This window comes from Gopherus evgoodei, chromosome 15 (genome assembly GCF_007399415.2).
Source record: "Gopherus evgoodei ecotype Sinaloan lineage chromosome 15, rGopEvg1_v1.p, whole genome shotgun sequence".
Taxonomy (NCBI): Eukaryota; Metazoa; Chordata; order Testudines; family Testudinidae; genus Gopherus; species Gopherus evgoodei.
The window spans coordinates 4,344,048-4,362,652 of record NC_044336.1 but is presented as its reverse complement, the minus strand read 5'-3'; the positions used below and the strand labels follow the sequence as shown (position 1 = coordinate 4,362,652).

Below are 18,605 nucleotides of genomic sequence, written 5' to 3'. Positions count from 1 at the left end.
AGGAGTTAAACAAACAACAACAGGGATTAGGTTAGATCAGACAATTCAGAGCAATGAACAAAGACACTAAGGGCTTGTCTACATCAGAAAATTGCAGCGCTGGTGAGGGAGTTACAGCGCTGCAACTTTGAAGGTGTACACATCTGCAGGGCATCACCAGCGCTGCAACTCCCTGTTTGCAGCGCTGGCCGTACTCCCGTTTTGTCTCGGGTGTAGAGGATCCAGCGCTGGTAATCCAGCGCTGGTAATCCAACGTAAACACTTACCAGCGCTTTTCTTGACCTCCGTGGAAGGAGGAAGCCTCTGGTAATCAAGCTGGGTCTCCTTCCCCAGCTTGCTCTCGCGTTCCCGGAACCCCGAGCAAGCAGGTCTCCTTCCCTGCGGTTTGCAGGGGGGTTCGGGAACGCGAGAGCAAACCGGGAAAGGAGACCAGCTTCGCCGCGGTTTGCTCTCCCGTTCCCCGAGCAAGCAGGTCTCCTTCCCTGCGGTTTGCTGGGTGTCTCCGGGAACGCGAGAGCAAACCGCAGCGAAGCGGGTCTCCTTTCCCGGTTTGCTAGTTCCCGGAGCCCCGAGCAAGCAGGTCTCCTTCCCTGCGGTTTGCTGGGTGGCTCCGGGAACGCGAGAGCAAACCGGGAAAGGAGACCAGCTTCGCCGCGGTTTGCTCTCCCGTTCCCCGAGCAAGCAGGTCTCCTTCCCTGCGGTTTGCTGGGTGGCTCCGGGAACGCGAGAGCAAACCGCGGCGAAGCGGGTCTCCTTTCCCGGTTTGCTCTCTCGTTCCCGGAACCCCGAGCAAGCAGGTCTCCTTCCCTGGGGTTTGCAGGGGGTTCGGGAACGCGAGAGCAAACCGCGGCGAAGCGGGTCTCCTTTCCCGGTTTGCTCTCTCGTTCCCGGAACCCCGAGCAAGCAGGTCTCCTTCCCTGCGGTTTGCAGGGGGTTCGGGAACGCGAGAGCAAACCGCGGCGAAGCTGGTCTCCTTTCCCGGTTTGCTCTCGCGTTCCCGGAGCCACCCAGCAAACCGCAGGGAAGGAGACCTGCTTGCTCGGGGCTCCGGGAACTAGAGAGCAAACCGGGAAAGGAGACCCGCTTCGCCGCGGTTTGCTCTCGCGTTCCCGGAGCCACCCAGCAAACCGCAGGGAAGGAGACCTGCTTGCTCGGGGAACGGGAGAGCAAACCGCGGCGAAGCTGGTCTCCTTTCCCGGTTTGCTCTCCCGTTCCCCGAACCCCCCCTTGAAGCCGCCCAACAGCGCTGCAGTGTGGCCACATCTAACACCACTTGCAGCGCTGGTTGCTGTAAGTGTGGCCACTCTGCAGCGCTGGCCCTATACAGCTGTACTAATACAGCTGTAACTACCAGCGCTGCAAAATTTTAGATGTAGACATGGCCATAGTGTCGCAGGGTCTCAAAACCTCGTGACTTTGTGAAGTATTGAATTGTACTTGTCATTATAGCTTCCCTCTGTAGATGATGTTACAGCCCTGCTAAACCACAAATGATTTGTTATTTAGCCAATTTGTCTTAATTTTCACACTGACTGAAGATTTAACATTCTTAAAGCTCTGCCACCACCATTTCTTGAGCAAACCTTTCATGTAGGATTAGTTGCTTAAAATCAGTTTTTGGTACAAGAAAAAACCTTCTGATTAAGCCAGGCAGTTAAGCAGGGTCTCCCCAGAAATGCACTGAAAACTGTTGCAGTAACCACACAGCTGAGCAGAGTAAGGAACACCACTAGTTTGACACAGATTCAGAAATCCAAGGTGAGAAGCCACCACTGTGATCATCTAGTCTGACCTACCGTAGAGCACAAGTCACAAAACCAACCCCCCTCTCCCGAATAAATTTCTTTTGAACTAAAGAATCTTTTAAAAAAAAAAAAAAAAAGCCAATCTTGATTTAAAAAGTTGTCAGTGATGGAAAATCCTTCATGACCCTTGGTAAACTGTTCCACTGGTTAGAGGAGTGCTGTTCTCTCAGCAGCACACCCTCTGTTATGTTAGTTCACTTGTGAACCTTCCCTTTCCCCTTGTCCAGCTGATCGAGTACTGGATGGGACTCAGTCCCTTGGTGTCTACCCAACCATGTGGCCCTCTGATTGAAAAAGCTTTACAGAGATGCTGTCCTATTTAGCACTTCAGTCTCTACCCCAGAGCAGTAGAGGAGAAGCATCCAACTTTGGTATCAGCTCCTTAGTTACATGAACAAAATGAGCTGATTGTGTGGCAAAGGAAGATTATTTTCCCTGAATTCAAGTGATACAGAGTAGTGCTAGAGGGGGCATAAATCCCTACCCATAGCTCAAGAACTTGAGAGAGTCTGATCTTTCCAGCAGGGCTACGACACCAATTTAGGATCAGGGTCATACTCAGCTATTCCCAGTTGTTTTGTTCAGATCAGTGCTAGAAGAGATCAGACCTGCTCACTAGCAGAACTTGTAGAATCAAATTGAGAAAGCCATAATAATAAAGACGAACACTGCAAAATTACTCAAGATTCCTGTGTTCAAGCCCAGTGAAGCTCAAGCTCCAAAATAAACTGTTAATCGGGTCTCATTTTATTGTGGAATTACCTCATCTCATCATCTGGGATCAGACCCTTATTTACACTGTTACATTCCCACAATTGTAAGCAGGGGCTTTCCCAATGTACTCTGGGAGATTCCATGGCCCCATGGGGGTTTTGTGGACCTCACCTTCAGCAACTTCCTGTCCTCACAACTGCTGTTACACACAACAGCTTCCTGTCTAAAACCAAAAATAAATAAAAACACTTGGGGGAAGAAAGGCAGCTGGAAGTTGACAGATAGCTGGTAGCACCAGCAGGAAACATGAATTGCATGTGCTGACATGGGCCAGAGACACTGTCAATGCTTATTGTATACTTGGTAATGTCAGCACAAGGGGGAACCCCGCCCATGTAGCAGGTGCAGGCATTGCCAGCCCGTCACCACAGGCACCCCATGCCCTCACTTGGGGGGGGGGGGGGCAGGTATGCAGCACTCCACACTCCCCAAAGCTGCTCAGAGCCACTTTCTTTCAAAGGCTGTATGCTGCTTGGCTCAGTTTGCTGTTTTAAGCTTCTTGCTTGGCCCTTCCTGATGGTTCTCTGCATGTTCCCGTTTCTTTGAGACCGGGGTCGACTTGCTAGCCTTGTTCTTGCTGTCCACCAGTTTCTCTGAAGCTACAATAGCCTCTTTCAACAGGCGCAGCTCCCGCTTCTCCTTCCGCTCCTCCATTTCCACAATCTCATCAGCAAACAGAGCCTTCAGGGGCTGGATCAGCTTAGGGATTGTCACAAAGTCCCCAAAACACACCTGAAAGGCAATGAGTTTCAGATTGACATTCACAGGGAGGGGAGACTGCAGAGGAATAGCATTTTGCTCTGTGCCTGTTTCCCCTTATACCCTTTGTCTCATCCATTTACACCTCAAGCTCTTTAGACCAGGGACACTCATTATATCTGTCTAGCACCCAGCCCAGTGGGGTCCAGATCACAATACAGGGGCAGTGGGCGTTTCCTTTTCTATTTATCTCCGAATCCCCAGAGAAGGCACTGTGTAAAAAGATCTCTTCTGAGCACAAGGCAGGGAATACACAATCCTTCACCTAGTACTTGTTCAGTTCAATAAGCAAGTGCAACAAGTTTGTGTTTAGTGGCCTTTTGCCATGTAAAGACACACCCAGAAAGAATGCAGTGAGGTGAGGGGAAGGAGATAGATGGCACTCCGTGCACGGATTATACCTAAGGTAGCAATAATGCTTTGACACGCAGGGGCACTTTGGAGAGGACACAGTGGCCCACAGACAGGCAACCCCCCTGGATCACACAGAGGGGAGCATATCTAGAACACCAATTTAGAGAGGGCCAACGCATACAAAGACATTCTTTCTGGGAGACAACTTGATCCATTTAGATGTGGTAATTGCTACGTAAGTGCTGTGGTGGCAGCAGAAAGCACTGGAAGGGTGGGCAGGAGGGAGGGGTACTGCTCTCTCAGAAGTCAGTGTTAGGAGCGCCTTGCTATGCTATTGGAGACCAGAGGGCTCTAATCCTCAGCCTGCAGAGGATTAAGTTAGTGCCAAGAGGAATTCAGATACTAGAAGTGTATGCCCATCAGTCCGCTAGTCCTGAAAACGCATGCACCTGACTCACACAGAGGGAGGGTTCCAGCATTGCCTGGGAGTGGCTGCTCTAACATTGCCCCACAAGGTTCCCTCTGGACAAGTGGCTTTTCAGTTCTTACTGTGCAAGTGGCACAGAAAAGCCCTCTCCTTTCACACTCATCCTTTTGGCCTCTACACCAGTGGAACCAGGCAAGGCAGGCTCCTGGGCACAAAGCTGATAGCCTGTGAATACTGTAGACATGAACTCCCCTATGTTTGCAGCAAGGCCATGAAAGGACAATAGCTGCAAGACTAGCCTTCTTCAGAAGAGCTACCTCTGGACACCTCCCCAGCTGGCAAGTTCACCCAAGCATATTGATTGTGGCAACTGAAGACTTCACCTCCAGCTGCTGAGCGAACAGTCCAACTCTAGCAGAGATTCCCTGTACCCAAGGAAGCGCTGCCAGTGGAACCCATTGTGCCTGGGAAGCTCACTGAAAGTCTCCTGTTCTGGGTTCAACAACAGATCTGCAAACAACCCGCGTTTCAGCCCAGCCCAGCTCTCTTGAGAGCCTGGCTTCAAGTTCCCAACTTACCCTCATGTGATCAAATGCGATTCCAACCTTGTCAGAGAAGTCTGCACTGAAGAGTGGGATCTTGGCGTACCGCTGGCTGAAGTGATTGAGCATGATGAATTCTGCATTCATCTTCATCCCAACCCCAATCGCCTGGGACGTCGTGCTGCAAGGGAGGCGAGACTGAACCATTAGTGGAACTCTGGTAACCGCACGGAGAGGCCAGACAGCACAGCCCTCTCCATGAGGGGATCTGGAGGCAGCGTTACCAAGTGCTAATGCCCCAGCCTTTACCCAACACAGGCAAAACGTGCCAGCTGGAGCTCAAGTGCATGAGAACTTGAATTGCTCTTATTTTAATCAGCCAGTGCATGAAGATGGCTTCCTCATCAGCAGATGTGCCATACAGTGAGCAAGTCACACTTGCCCCTCCAGCAAGGAGGAGGGGGCAAGCAAGGCTGCAGTGAGCTGGATGTTCACCATTTTTTAGAAGAATTCTGGGAACATAGGGTTTACTTGCATGCTTATCCCTGGTGGTGCCAAGCTTGTTATTCCCATCCCCGCATCCCATGTACCAGAACCACACCCACATCCCTCCCCTTTACCCATGAGCTGTGCTTGGGTCTTCTCTGCACCCATGTAGGGCACAGTGCTCCCCTTCTTACCCCCTTTGAATTGGGCATTCACAAGGTACACACCAGTCCTGAGACACGCAGATCAGATCGGTCCCCAAGTGAATTCAAGAGTGAGAGGGGTGCCAAATGATCCAAGTCCTCACCCTAATACCAATGGGTAACCAGCTAAGGGCCCCTCTAGCAGAGCACACTTCTCTAGCTACCCAGCTGTATAGTAACAGCTCCCTATCCTGAGGGAATGCCCCCTGTGTCCAGGTTACAGAACCAGTTAGTTCACCATCAATAAGAGGTCGAACTCTCAAACTGGGATCATCCAGAGCCTGGAGATATGTGTGCACCCAGGACATCCTGGGCAGCAGAAATCTCTTTCATCACTAGCTCCGAGGGCCAAGCCCAGTTCTGTATCTCACTCCTAGGAAGACAGTTTCCCAGAAATACCCTACCTGTGTGTCTTCTCTACTGCCTCTTCTTCCAAGCCATCCTCTAACGTTGCTTCATGGATCAGCAGTGTAGCATCTTTTCCTGCGTAAGACTGTATATTCATTCTGTACTTCTGGTGGAACATAAACTTTCCCCCCCGCCCGACGTGGTATCAACTAGGACACGTATTATGTTTATTAGAAAAACAACAAGGAGTCCGGTGGCACCTTAAAGACTAATGGATTTATTTGGGCATAAGCTTTCTTGGGTAAAAAACCCACTTCTTCAGACGCACCTGAAGAAGTGGGTTTTTTACCCATGAAAGCTTATGCCCAAATAAATCCATTAGTCTTTAAGGTGCCACCGGACTCCTTGTTGTTTTTTGTGGATACAGACTAACATGGCTCCCCCCAATACTTGACACTATTTTTATTAGGGGACAAGTGTGCTTCTCTACTCCCCAGTACTTCCAGCAGTGAACCCGGAAAGAAAGGCAAAGATAATGCACCCCAGTCCTTGTCCCACCTGACCAGCGTAGCTAGAGTTAGTTATAATACTTGTGGCACACAAAAGTTAACGTACAGAGCTGTTCTGCGCTCAGTCTCTACTCAGAGCCCAGGACTGCCTCCCTGCAGCATTTTGAGATGAGACACCCCAACACTTGCAAGAGCAGATTATAGAGGATTTATCAACATCTGTTTCACTCACTAACAGGCCAACGACTGTTGGCAAAGCGATTACAGCGCATTTTCAACTCACCCATTCGGACCAAGGCCTCGCAGGGCATCGTGTCACCAGAATAGACGATCTTCCAGCCAGATGTGTGTTCCATCGAACAAGCAAAGGCATTTTTACAGTGCCGGACCTCGCATGTCTGGAACTGAACAGGACCACAAGTGTTATCCACCATAGGTTACCCCTACACTCTTCTTGCTGCCTTCTCCTGGCTGCCAGCCAGCTTACCTCCGCAAAGTCAAACTTCTCCAGCAGTGAGCCAATGAGCGCTTCGGCTTTAGGTCCGATGACTTTTGCCCCTTCCACCAGAAACCTGGCAGGAATCATACTGCAGAAGAAAATGGGGAGACATTTAGGAAGTCAAGTCTTCACTGAAAACTGTTCATGTGAGCAGAGCAGCATGTTCCATTTGAGAAACAGTGAGATTTCTCCAGGACAGGTCTACTAGGTCTGTGCTGGGACATTCACATTTTATTTTCCCAACTTCAGATTGTTCATCCTCAAACCCTTCCTTGAGTCCCAGGGCAGGTGCCTTTCCCATGAGAACACCCTCCCTCCATGCCCTTTCACATAGCTCTCCTCTCATTCTCTCTTCCCCCACCCGTCCTCCATAAGCAGGGAAGACTCATCCACAAAGTACCCTCTTCCCATCTTCAAATTAATTTCCCCTCCTGGAATCCTTGCTCCCTTGTTCTCTCACTCTCTTGCCTGGGCTGTTGCTTTATGCCTGTTTGTTTGATCTCTGCTCAAGGTCTTGCTAGGTTGCTGGAGTGCCATGCAAGTTTTGCATCATCGCATAAATGGCTAGTACAATTCAGCAATGTCAAGCCACATCCACCCTTTTCAAACTACAAAGTATGGAAACATGCACTGGGGAGAAGTCAGAGCATCCTTCACAGCATTAGTGGAACTGCCTGCAAAGCACCCTGGATTGAGATGTTACTGCCTGACACTCTGAGCTATTAGTGCTCTAGTCCAAGAACAGCAGCACTAATGGCTGGAGTGCCACATCTGAACAATACCAAAGAGATCACAGGCCTAAAAGGAGCCTATTCTGAGCAGATCTCAGCAACTTCCAAAGCCATACAGTGCTGGACTGCTTCCCCTCAGTTGGGTCACATGGCCCTGTAACTCCAGACATGCAGTGTCCAAGCCCACAGTGTAACACGGAAGGAGCCTGGCTATTGAAAGGTTCAAGTCTAGCTAGTGGTATGCAACTGCAAAACCTAAAGTGATCCTTTGACATAAGGCCTCAGCATTCACGCCTCCTACAAACAAGCAGGAGATTTTCGAAGTGCTCAGCCATACACTTTGACAAGAGCGGGGGTAGGCCAACGTTGGCAGTCTGAAAAGCCCACACAGTAGAACAGGACACTGGTTTTAATGGTCTGCCACAAGAGGCTACTGGGAAGAGAACTTTCTAATGGGTGCCAGGGAAGGCAATAGGATTTCCCCCAGAGAACCTCTGCACTGATGCTTGGTAGGAGTTTATAATGATCTGAGAGTCAACAATTAACAGAGTACCCACTGGGGCCACCTTCCCCCTCAAAGATCACCCCACTAAGCACACGTGACCTATGACAACTAAAAGAGGAGTGCAAGTTTCATGCCAAAAACTGCTGGAGTGCCTCGAAGTTCCTTTGTGCTTACGCAGTAGCCAAAGGAAAGAAACTGGGTCGTTGCCTGCAGAGTCCTGATCTGTTCCAAGGGGTATGCAGCCTGGCCAATCTGAGCTGGGTCTGCTGGTGGCTGATTACAGTGCCTCACATCCTGGAGAAGCTTTGTCATTACTATGAGAGTTTGAATTACAAGGATTTAGACTAGATTCTGCTGTGCACGCTCACAGGGAAAGCTCTCAATGCCCAGCCTTCTCAGCCTGAGTTTTGGCCAGTGGCGCTCAGAGTACTGGAGCTGCTGGAGGAATTCTGTTCCATTCTCAATGCTTTGGCCCCCGATACTGGCTTGTTACCACCCATCATGAGGTGTTGACTTGACTAGCAGCAGCAGCGAGGGCTGCTCTTAAGCAAATCTATTTCCTTCTCGTCAGAGTTCTCAGAGCAGTTTTGGGCAATGGTTCTCCCTCCAAGGAGGAATGCCCCAGAGTTCCACCAGTCCCCCTCAATGCATATCACGTTGTGGTGGAGGGGTGCGGAAGAGAAGAAACTGGTGGCTTCGGCTTGCAGATGAGAGTCCGTAGCTGAGTCTCGGTCCTGACAAAGATGAGGTGACATGATTGTCATGACAACCATCACATGTGCCACCATCAGCTATGCCTTTGTCAGCTTGAGATCAGACACAGCAGTGGCCTCTATCAGTGGGAGATCTAACTCCCTCCCTGGGGAACTGACACAGAACGTAGGAGCTCACTGATGGGAGCACACTATGCCAATTCTCCAGACCCTGCCTCTCCCGAGAGGCACTCAAAATGGAAGGCCCATTTTTACATGATAACCTGTCACCAGTCCTTCAAGTACCCAGTGAGCCTGCCTAGACCCTAGTGGCCTGCTTTCTACCTCTTCCCTCAGGATTTAGTGGGCAGAGTTGGGTGATTATAGCTCAAGAGTACACATCTGGGAGGAAGGGACTATCATCCAGAACCAGTAACAACTAGCAGGTTAGCCCATTAAGGCAACACGAGATTGGGCAAGTGGGATCATGGCAAGGAAGGAGGTGGGGGCTAGCCAGCAGATACTGACTGGGACTCGGCTAGTCCACTGTTAATGCTGACAACCCCTGGGTGAGTCCTGGTTGGCTTGTTCGTCATCATGCCGGCCCTTTGACATCCCCAAGTAGGGGAGAGCAGAATCCCTAAAGGAACTGCAATCACCACCTGTCTGGAGCCATGGGTCAGAAGCCAGTCTGCCCATTCAGGCTCTGACACAGGATATGGCTACACTGCAGCTGGTAACTGAACACCCCATCTCAGGTACACATACAAGCTCTAGCTTTGAATGAGCCAGCCTGCTAAAAAAATAGCAGTGTGGCTGTAAGGATGAGCCACCTGAGCACAAGCCGGTCCACAATCCTAGGTGTGGACGTGGGTGGCTAGCCTGAGCCACTGTGACCACAATGTTATTTTTAGTGTGTTAGCTGGATAAGAGCTAGTTTGTGTATTCATGTGGGCTGGGGAGCATGCTCCCCAACTGCAGCTTAAACATACCCGAAGTGTCAGGGATGGGGTGCCTAGCCCAGCAGCAAGAACAGCTCTCCCTTCGGCCTTGGGATCCCTGGCCTCAGGGCTAGGGAACAAACATCACCTTATGGGGCAAGGTCAGCGCTCTCCTGCCCCTAGCTGCTGCACTCATTAGCAGCCACTGCTAATGCCTAGCTCCCAGACATATGCCCTTGGAATACAATCACCTGACCCTACACACTGAGTCCCAGGTGAAGACTAAGGAGAAACCAGCAACTCCAAGTACTCTACTAGCCTGCCACAAGGCCTGTGATTTGAAGCTGTACTCCAGCTCCATCAGTGCATGCTGCAAACCCCACCTGTGCGCTCCGGCTCCAGGGGAGGAAGGAGCAAGAAGGCAGTGTCTGAAGTAGGGTATTTGAGATCATCCCTTTTGGTTGGTTAGTTTTTTCAGTGAGGTGACATTTTGCTGCTAAGATTCTCTGACCAGCTGCATTTAAGTGCTCATCAATTGCAGAGATCAACTGAAATACAGCAGACAGGGCCTGTACAGCATACTGCACTGCAGCACGGGCAAGGCAGTGGTTTGCCCTGGCCCATGAATCAAAAGGACACAGTGGGAGTATTTCCTAGTAATTCAACTACCTGCAACTAGCCAGGGAGGCACTCACTTGACGTGACCAAGAATCTCTTGGCAGTTGTCGTGGTACTGGTGCAGCCATGACATGATCTGCGTGGGTGCTATCAGCAGCAGCGGGCTTGATGGCTGACCAAGGGATGCCTGAAAGAGCAGAAAAGGCAAGGAAGAGTCAGTACCAGGGAAATTGCTTCAGAAATAGACTGAGTCCTGCCTTGCATCAAGGGAGAGGCAGGTGTTGCTCCATTGATGTCAGTGGAACCACATCCACTGGCACCAGTGGTGAACTTGGCCCCAAGGTTTAAATGGCAGTGAAATAGCTGAGGTACTTACAAATGCGCGCTGTCTCTCTAGCAGAATGTTCAACAAGCCCTAGAAGAGAGAATATGGAAGAACCGTTGTCAGTCAGCTACTGTGTAATAAACCCACATCAGTGAAGCAGGGTGGCACTAACAGCTCATTTCACAGCCATTCCATCAGCTCAGTGAAGTGTGGGGCACCTCTTGAGGGACAAACTAGAGAAGGTCACACAAACTGGACCACTGCTCCTAAGCCTCCCCACTGATGCTGCCTCTGCCCAGATGGCTTTTGCCCTCCAGAGCAGTGAGAGAAGACAATCCTGTAGCCCAAACCCTTGTAAATCTGTGTCCTAAAACTTCACACCTGAAAGCTACAACCCTTATAAAAAGACTTGGGGTGGAGGGGGGGCGGGGAGATGAGGGCATGGGGAGGAGAAACACTGCAACTGAGGCCATGTCAGCCAGGAAGGAGAAAACGCTAACCTGCTTTCTGAGTTCCGTGCCATGGCTGCGTTAACGAGTAGCAGAGAACGCTCAGATCCAACACCCACTGGTTCAGAAGAGCTAGTGACAAACCACTGAAGACCTCACTCAGATTCTGCCAAGGATGCAGCTGCCCCTATCCCCACAACCCTTGGAGAAAGGGAAGCCCTTCTGTAAAGGGCAAGCCATCGGGGCACGAAACGCAACCCGCGTGGATCAAGCCAGCATGAAACAGGGAGCCTGCTAGTTTGCTAAAGCTTCTTGTGAAAGCACATTCCAAGTGGTGAGGAGTGCTGAATTTATACCCCTGGGAGCTCAAGAACCCCAGAAACATAGACTGTAAAATTCTAAGTTTATTCACCCAACCCCAGCAACATGCCTGAACCCAGGCTTGCAGGGACCCGTGCTAGAAAGAGACAGGATTAGTAGCAGAACAGAATTCAGCAAGGCTTGGGGATTCTACAGTGGGAAGAACAGCTTATGAGATACAGCTGGGAGGCTACAACCAATATTAATTCCAGGACCATCTAAAAACAAGGGCAACAGAATTGCATGGAGCAGAGCAGGGCGGGACATTTGATGGAGACACTGGAATGGTTACAGAGCCAAGCAGGAGTGAAACATTCACAGGAGAAAATGAGTAGCACACAACAGAACTTTCTGTGACAAGAGCCACTGCTGAAGTGGATACAGCCCACACCCAGCTGGGAACATATCTTCTCTAACTCACCCTTCCGCCCCGCGATACTCACTGTGTGATGATCGGCATGGATGTGAGACACAAACACGGCTGCTGTGTTGCACAGGATTTTGTCCACCTGGTCCCCGTAGTGGCGACAGAGCTGGCCAAATGTTCCCTCCCCACAGTCCAGAAGCAGCGACTGGGTAGAGCTGGCGAGACAGAAGAGCGGGTGTACTGCTGGCAGAATGGATGACAACAAATGAATGCTGCCCAGCACGCCAGCTCAGGGTGTGATCTGGAAAGGCAGCAAACAGCATTTCTGCCACTAGTGCTCTCTCTCCGTAGAAAGGACCTGGAGGGGCCAACTCTGAAAGTTCAGTCTCCATAGCAGCTTCAGCTCTTGTTCTCTGACCTGATGCAGACAGGAATGGGGACACCTGATGTCAAGCAGAGTGGTGGTCTGAAGGCAGTCACAAGACCACTTTGCCCACCTACAATGGGAATCTTGAGTATGTTTGAACTAGTGACCAAGGTTCAACATTCCCAGGCCCATTCCCAATCCCTTCAGCATCCGCAGGGTTATTAGGTCCATGAACTCCAAGTGAGGCACACATCAGTATGCTGGCACATCTGTATAGCCATCCACATGACAAACCACTTCTCTCCCCTGGTGATTCCAAACATACTGGAAGGGAAAAGTACAGAGTGCTAGCATTTACCTGCTATTTATCAGGGTGGAGCTGACGTTCCGGATTTTCATTGGAATTGCAGAGCCTGTTCCTAGGAAAACGATTTCCGGGTAATGCTCAGTTTTACCTAGAGAAAATATACAACATGCCTTGCATTAATGCTGGCAAGAACCCGCTGCATTGTGGTACGATAAGCTCCCAGCCAGGTTAGAAGTTCAATATCTAAGCACAAGATCTCCAGATCCTGCCTCAGGCTAGTCAGCTCGTCCAACTGGATCTTGACCCCTAGCCTCCAAGCTAATGGAGTGGGGATGGGGAAAAGGGACAAAATCTTCTAAAATGATAGCAGGACACCTTGCTGCATGTCCACCCAGAATGGAGGCAGCCGAGTCAGGACTAGGCTTGGTAGTGACTGACATACACTGCCATCCAATGAGAAGAGATATGGACCTCATGGCAAGATTGTGGACAGGCTGTGCTGGCTTTTCTTGCAGTCATGACTTAGATGTTGATTCACTGCCCTTCTGTCACACAGTGGCATCAGTGCATAGCCAGATGACCAGAGCTGGGTTCCAGAGGGAGCCAGCTGTGGATTAGATGCTGTTCTTCACATATTCCACCAAATGGACAGCATGTTAGAGGAACACTGACTGTTTGGGATCACAACTTCAAAAACCCAAAGCAGCCAGCGATGAGCAGAGCACTGCAGTAGAATGCGATGCTGGGGTTTTGCTGGCGATTAAACCCTCCCCTTGCAGTGCTGGAGCCCCAAACCCAGCACCCTCAAGAGCTAGGAATGCAAACTGGCTTGTGCCATGTTGAATGACAAACAACAAGTGGGAATGAGCCCATCCCATGCTCTGCTGGGCCCTCAAAGCAACCCTAACAATATGCTGAGTTCATTAGCTTTCAGAGCGATGGGAATATTTTGCCTGGACAGTGTCCCCTTAGAACGCAAGTCCCCAGTTTGTTTCTATCCAACAACTCAACCCACCTCCCCGGTCAAGCCAGACTTATCTGCTACTTCAATCAAAGGGCCCTGCACACTCTCCTCACCTGACCTGACTGGCCCAGCCTGCAGGCTCTCTCTGCACTCCTTCACACAGTCCTGGAAGCCAGGGAGCTCCAGGGCTTCAGCCACAAATTCACTGGAATTGCAGACAGCAACCACATCCCTGAAAAGATCCACAGGCCACAGATCAGGATGTGGCTGGGGAGGGAGGGGGCAGCTGAAGAGAGTTTAATTTATGCAGCAAAGTGTCAAATTACTGCGTAGATACTAGCCTAGTATGAAAGTTTCCTTAACAGTCCCCAGATGTGCCTGCTTTAAAACTACTATTCACCAGAGGGCAGTAAAACGCCACATACCCATGACTGCTGGCAGACTACAGGAGGAGCATGGGCTCTTGGAAATGGGGTAACTCACTCCAGCAAGAGGGAATCATTGCTTGACCTCAGAATTTAAGCCAGTGGTCCCCAACATTTTTCATCTGGCGGGTGCCAGATGAAGGACTGTGGCAGCAGTCGAGCATCCGCCGAAATGCCACCTCTGGATGATGCTGCTTGTCAGCAGTAAGCAGCATCATCCAGAGGCATCGCCGCCAAATTTCATCGGATGCTCATCCGCCGGCCAGTACGCGGGCGCATTTAGATGGGGACCCCTGATTTAAGGGCTACATGGTGCACTGGGTCCTAGTAAATCCTGCACAGCTCGGGGCAGCATACGGCACAATGTACCAAACACTTCACTCACCCATACTAGTTTCAGAGCCAATCTTCTTGCATGTACAGGAATATCCTGAGAAGGTTTCAGGACCATTATCACATGCAAGTAGAGTGAAGCCTTAATGTTTAAACAGAATCCATTCCCCTTCCTCACAACTGAATTTGAGACTTCCCTCTTCCTCTGAAGCCACTGGCCACAGCTGGAGACAGAACACTGGAAAGGGAGGACCAGTGGTTCGGAGACCTTTCTTAGACGGCTGGCTGGAGAGCAGGTCTTACTCACTCTGGGTCGTAACGATGTGGGGTTTGGAAGAAATTCTGTCCCCCTCTTCCCCATCCGACTAGCAGGTACAACAGTGTGTTCTATTTTCTCTTCTGCAGCATGGGGCCTCTCTCACCTGCTAGAATCATCTGGGCATGTCTCCCCTAATCAGTTCCCTGCCATTGGTACCCTCTAGGTCTCTCCTGTTCTTGGCCTGGGGCACACCACCATTTAGTATCCGGAATAGGGGAGGGATAGCTCAGTGGTTTGAGCATTGGCCTACTAAACCCAGGGTTGTGAGTTCAATCCTTGAGGGGGCTACTTAGGGATCTGGGGCAAAAACAGTACTTGGTCCTGCTAGTGAAGGCAGGGGCTGGACTAGATGACCCTTCGGGGTCCCTTCCAGTTCTAGGAGATGATAATAATAATGGAGATATACCTATTATTGTTGTTGTTTTACTCTAACATAAGCCATGGGATTTGATACAGGGGTAACAGAGTGTAATGTAATGGCCTGTGATATACAGGTTGGACTAGATCAGTGATTCTCAACCAGGGGTATGCATATCCCCAAGGGCACGCAGAGGTCTTCCGGGGGTACAATCAACTCATCTAGGTATTTGCCTAGTTTTACAACAGGCTGCATAAAAAGCACTAGCTAAGTCAGTACAAACTGAAATTTCATACAGACAATGGGCTTGTTTATCCTGCTTTATACACTGAAATGTAAGAGAGATATTTCTATTCCAGTTGGCTTATTTTATAATTATATGGTAAAACTGAGAAAGTCAGCAATTTTTCAGTTAGTGTGCTCTGACACTTTTGTATTGTTATGTCTGATTTTGTAAGCAAGTCGTTTTTAAAGTGAGGTGGGCCATGGGCTATGCAAGACAAATCAGACTTGTGAAAGAGGTACAGTAGTCTGGAAACACTGAGAGCCATGGGATTAGATCTAATGATTCCTTCTTGCCTTAAAACCATGAAATCTCTATGACCGAAGACACACATTTAGACATCCACTTGTACATTACACCTACAGGTCCAGTCAAACGCAGAGTCTTAGAGATTTGTGCAACATTCAACAAAATGGGGTCTTGGATTTCTTTGGGGACCCCACAATGCAACCCCCGTCCACATCCCAACACACACAGACAGACAGACACACACACACTAGCTATTAAAAGATTCTCCAGGGGTCTGATCCTGCACAGACTAGCCCAGAATCAGAGTGCAAAGGTGACTTCAAGCCACCTTTGCTGCACCATCATTTAGATGCTGAATGCTCCTTGATTTCAGCTCATCATCTGATCCTCTAAAATGACTTCTGCTCCCATTCAGGTGCCCCCCTAGGCAGGAGGCCAGATTTCTCTTCAGTTTATATATAACTGAGGGTACCAACCTCTGCCACTGCAGTTTGGGTCTCAGCTGGTATTTCAGGAGGCATTCTCCCCGCACAACAGGAACGCTGAAAGTGGCCTCTTCTTCCTGGAGAAGAGACAGAAGGAGCAACATGGAAGCGTGCACGACCTCGCCTCTGCAAACATCTGCAGCCAGGCGTAGCCTCTTACCCGACTCTGGTAGCTGGTTAGCAGTGGGAAGATTTCTGAGTGAATGAGGTTCAGCTGAGTTTGGATCTTGTGGCTGCGAAGACAGTGCACGGTGTTTGCATTTTCATTAAGTATCAAATGTTCCGTTGTGGGTCCAAACCTGGAGAAAGACAAAAGGAATAGTAAGATACGTGTCCAGAAACAAGACTACTTCAGTTCCAACCAACTGCCAGGCACCTGATGCCATTAACTAACCACTGCTCTCTGAATTGACACATGCCCTTTCCCACAGCTGTTATAGACTGGACTTTAAGGTCAGAAGGGACTATTATGATCATCTAGTCTGACCTCCTGCACAACGCAGGCCATACAATCCCACCCACCCACTCCTGTAACAAACCCCTAACCATGTCTGATTAACTGAAATCCTCAAGTTGTGGTTTAAAGATCTCAAGCTGCAGAGAATCTTCCAGCAAGTGACCCGTGCCCCATGCTGCAGAGGAAGGCGAAAAGCATCCAGGGCCTCTGCCATTCTGCCCTGGAGAAAAATTCCTTCTCGATCCCAAATATGGCGATCAGCTAAACCCTGAGCATGTGGGTAAGACTCACCAGTCAGCACCCAGGAAAGAATTCTCTGTAGTAACTCAGACCCCAACCCATCTAACATCCCATCACAGACCATTGGGCATATTTACCTGCTAATAATCAAAGACCAATTAATTGCCAAAATTAGGCTATCCCATCATACCATCGCCTCCATAAACTTATCAAGCTTAGTCTTGAAGTCAGATCTGTCTTTTGCCCCCACTACTCCGCTTGGAAGGTTGTTCCAGAACTTCACTCCTCTAATGGTTAGAAGCCTTCGTCTAATTTCAAATCTAAACTTCCTAGTGCCCAGTTTATATCCATTTGTTCTTGTGTCCACATTGGTACTAAAACTTAAATATTGCCTCTCCCTCCCTTATATTTATCCATCTCCCATCAGCCTTCTTTTGGTTAGGCTAAACAAGCCAAGCTCTTTGAGTCTCCTTTCATAAGACAGGTTTTCCATTCCTCGGATCATCCTAGTAGCCCTTCGCTGTACCTGTTCCAGTTTGGGATCACTGAGTTTGTGGGTTATGCTTCCTTCAAGGTTATTTTAAGTCAACATAATTAAATAAAAGCCATGTACCTTTCCAGCCACAGTTTGTACCGGATGTCTCGAAGCACTGACTCTGGGGTCATGTGAATAACCAAAGCTACATGACCCTCAGCCTTCCCTTCTTGGTACCTAGAATAGACATTTAAGATCAAAGATTACAACAAGCTTGGCTCCTATTAGACAGAGATCTCGCCTCTTCACCTAAGATGACGAGGCTGCTCTCCAGAATCTATTTATTACCAAGGACACCATAGAGCACAGATTTCCTCCAGGAAGGAAGCCTAGCAGAATGGTTAAAGCTCAGATCTGAGAGTCAAGGAGTTCTGGGTTCTACTCCACACTCACCAAGATCCACAGTGCTCTTGGGCCTCTGATCCCACTGCCTCCATCTACACAAAGGGGAAAATTCCTCACAAGCAAGAGGGAGATTAATGATAGGGTAGGCCCATTACTCAGTGAGCAGTTTTAGTCACCACCACCACCGCCGCCGCCGCCGCTCCTGGCTTGGGTGGGGAAGTTTTGTCAGCTTTAGCCTCACATGCTGCTCCTGGCTAGGGTGGGGGGCACAGCAGCCCTATGCCAGCTTCAGCCCCGCGCGCTGCTGCCAGCTTCAGCCCTGGGGCTTGGGGCACCCCTGGTTGAGAACTGCTGGTCTAGATAATACTTAGCCCTGCCATGAGTGCAGGGGACTAGACAAGATGACCTCTCGAAGTCCCTTCCAGTCCTACAATTCTATGATTCCATCTCTGCAAGTTGGGTGTGATATTAAGAACAGCCATTGTCCATTCAATTGCAGTGGGGGGAGGGTGCAGAAACTAATTTGCATTTTGGCAGATAACCCCAGTGGGGAAAGCAGCAGCAAGACACTTCCTGCAAGACAGACTCCATGTTGCCTACCCCTCAGCTGCAAACTGACTCATCTGGAGATATCTTCAGAAGATTCAACAGACTACAGAAGAGAAGGGTACAGAATCCCAAATTATCAGCCTAGAACAAAGGTCTCAGGGTGCCTTTTGACTTTGGAAGATAGATCCTAAGCCAGGAGTTTGGTCAGTAATTTTTTTTTTTTTTTTTTGATGGAAACGTGCTGAAGGGGTTTTACCTTGAACCCAGACTAGTCTGGGAGATTTTAGTGTCCAGAAAATGTTTCTCTCTCCTGTAACCATTTCGGACTTTAATCCATATGTTCAGTTCAAATCTCTCTGGAATTCAATGACCTTAATTTAAACCAATCCAGTGCTGTTTTTGAACTGAACTGTTTGGTAACTCCAATTACAGCAACAAACCTTAACCTCCCTCTGATTGTTCCAAGACATTTCAGAACACTTTTTGCAGAAATGCAAGGCTGGGGAGAGTGTGGAGTCATCTTACTAGTTATTAACCAAGTTCTGGTGGAGACCAGCAGAAGTAGGATATTGCTGGTAGGCTCCTGGATCCCAAGTGTTGGGCCAGGCCTGCCCAGTACATAGACCAAGTGCATGCTTGTTGCTGACTGTGGGCATCCCAGATAGAACTACAGTAGCGAAGCATTAAGGCACTTA

At 49.5% G+C, this 18,605-nt stretch overlaps 1 protein-coding gene across 3 annotated transcripts in view; it reads right to left on the bottom strand.

Moving 5' to 3' along the window:
* Positions 1 to 2,529: 2,529 nt before the first annotated feature.
* The window catches only part of ELAC2 (elaC ribonuclease Z 2), a 31,365-nt gene continuing 15,289 nt past the window's right edge, over positions 2,530 to 18,605 (bottom strand). For all 3 annotated transcript variants that reach the window (XM_030534384.1, XM_030534382.1, XM_030534383.1), the window contains 13 exons: positions 17,095 to 17,193; positions 15,945 to 16,083; positions 15,776 to 15,861; positions 13,446 to 13,564; positions 12,420 to 12,516; positions 11,771 to 11,909; positions 10,570 to 10,608; positions 10,271 to 10,380; positions 6,695 to 6,794; positions 6,491 to 6,611; positions 5,755 to 5,833; positions 4,698 to 4,842; positions 2,530 to 3,311 (listed from right to left, as the gene is read on the bottom strand). In XM_030534384.1, coding sequence (XP_030390244.1) covers positions 3,057 to 3,311; positions 4,698 to 4,842; positions 5,755 to 5,833; positions 6,491 to 6,611; positions 6,695 to 6,794; positions 10,271 to 10,380; positions 10,570 to 10,608; positions 11,771 to 11,909; positions 12,420 to 12,516; positions 13,446 to 13,564; positions 15,776 to 15,861; positions 15,945 to 16,083; positions 17,095 to 17,193 — 1,528 coding nt within the window. In that variant the 3' untranslated portion in view covers positions 2,530 to 3,056. The remainder of the gene's footprint in view (positions 3,312 to 4,697; positions 4,843 to 5,754; positions 5,834 to 6,490; positions 6,612 to 6,694; positions 6,795 to 10,270; positions 10,381 to 10,569; positions 10,609 to 11,770; positions 11,910 to 12,419; positions 12,517 to 13,445; positions 13,565 to 15,775; positions 15,862 to 15,944; positions 16,084 to 17,094; positions 17,194 to 18,605) is intronic.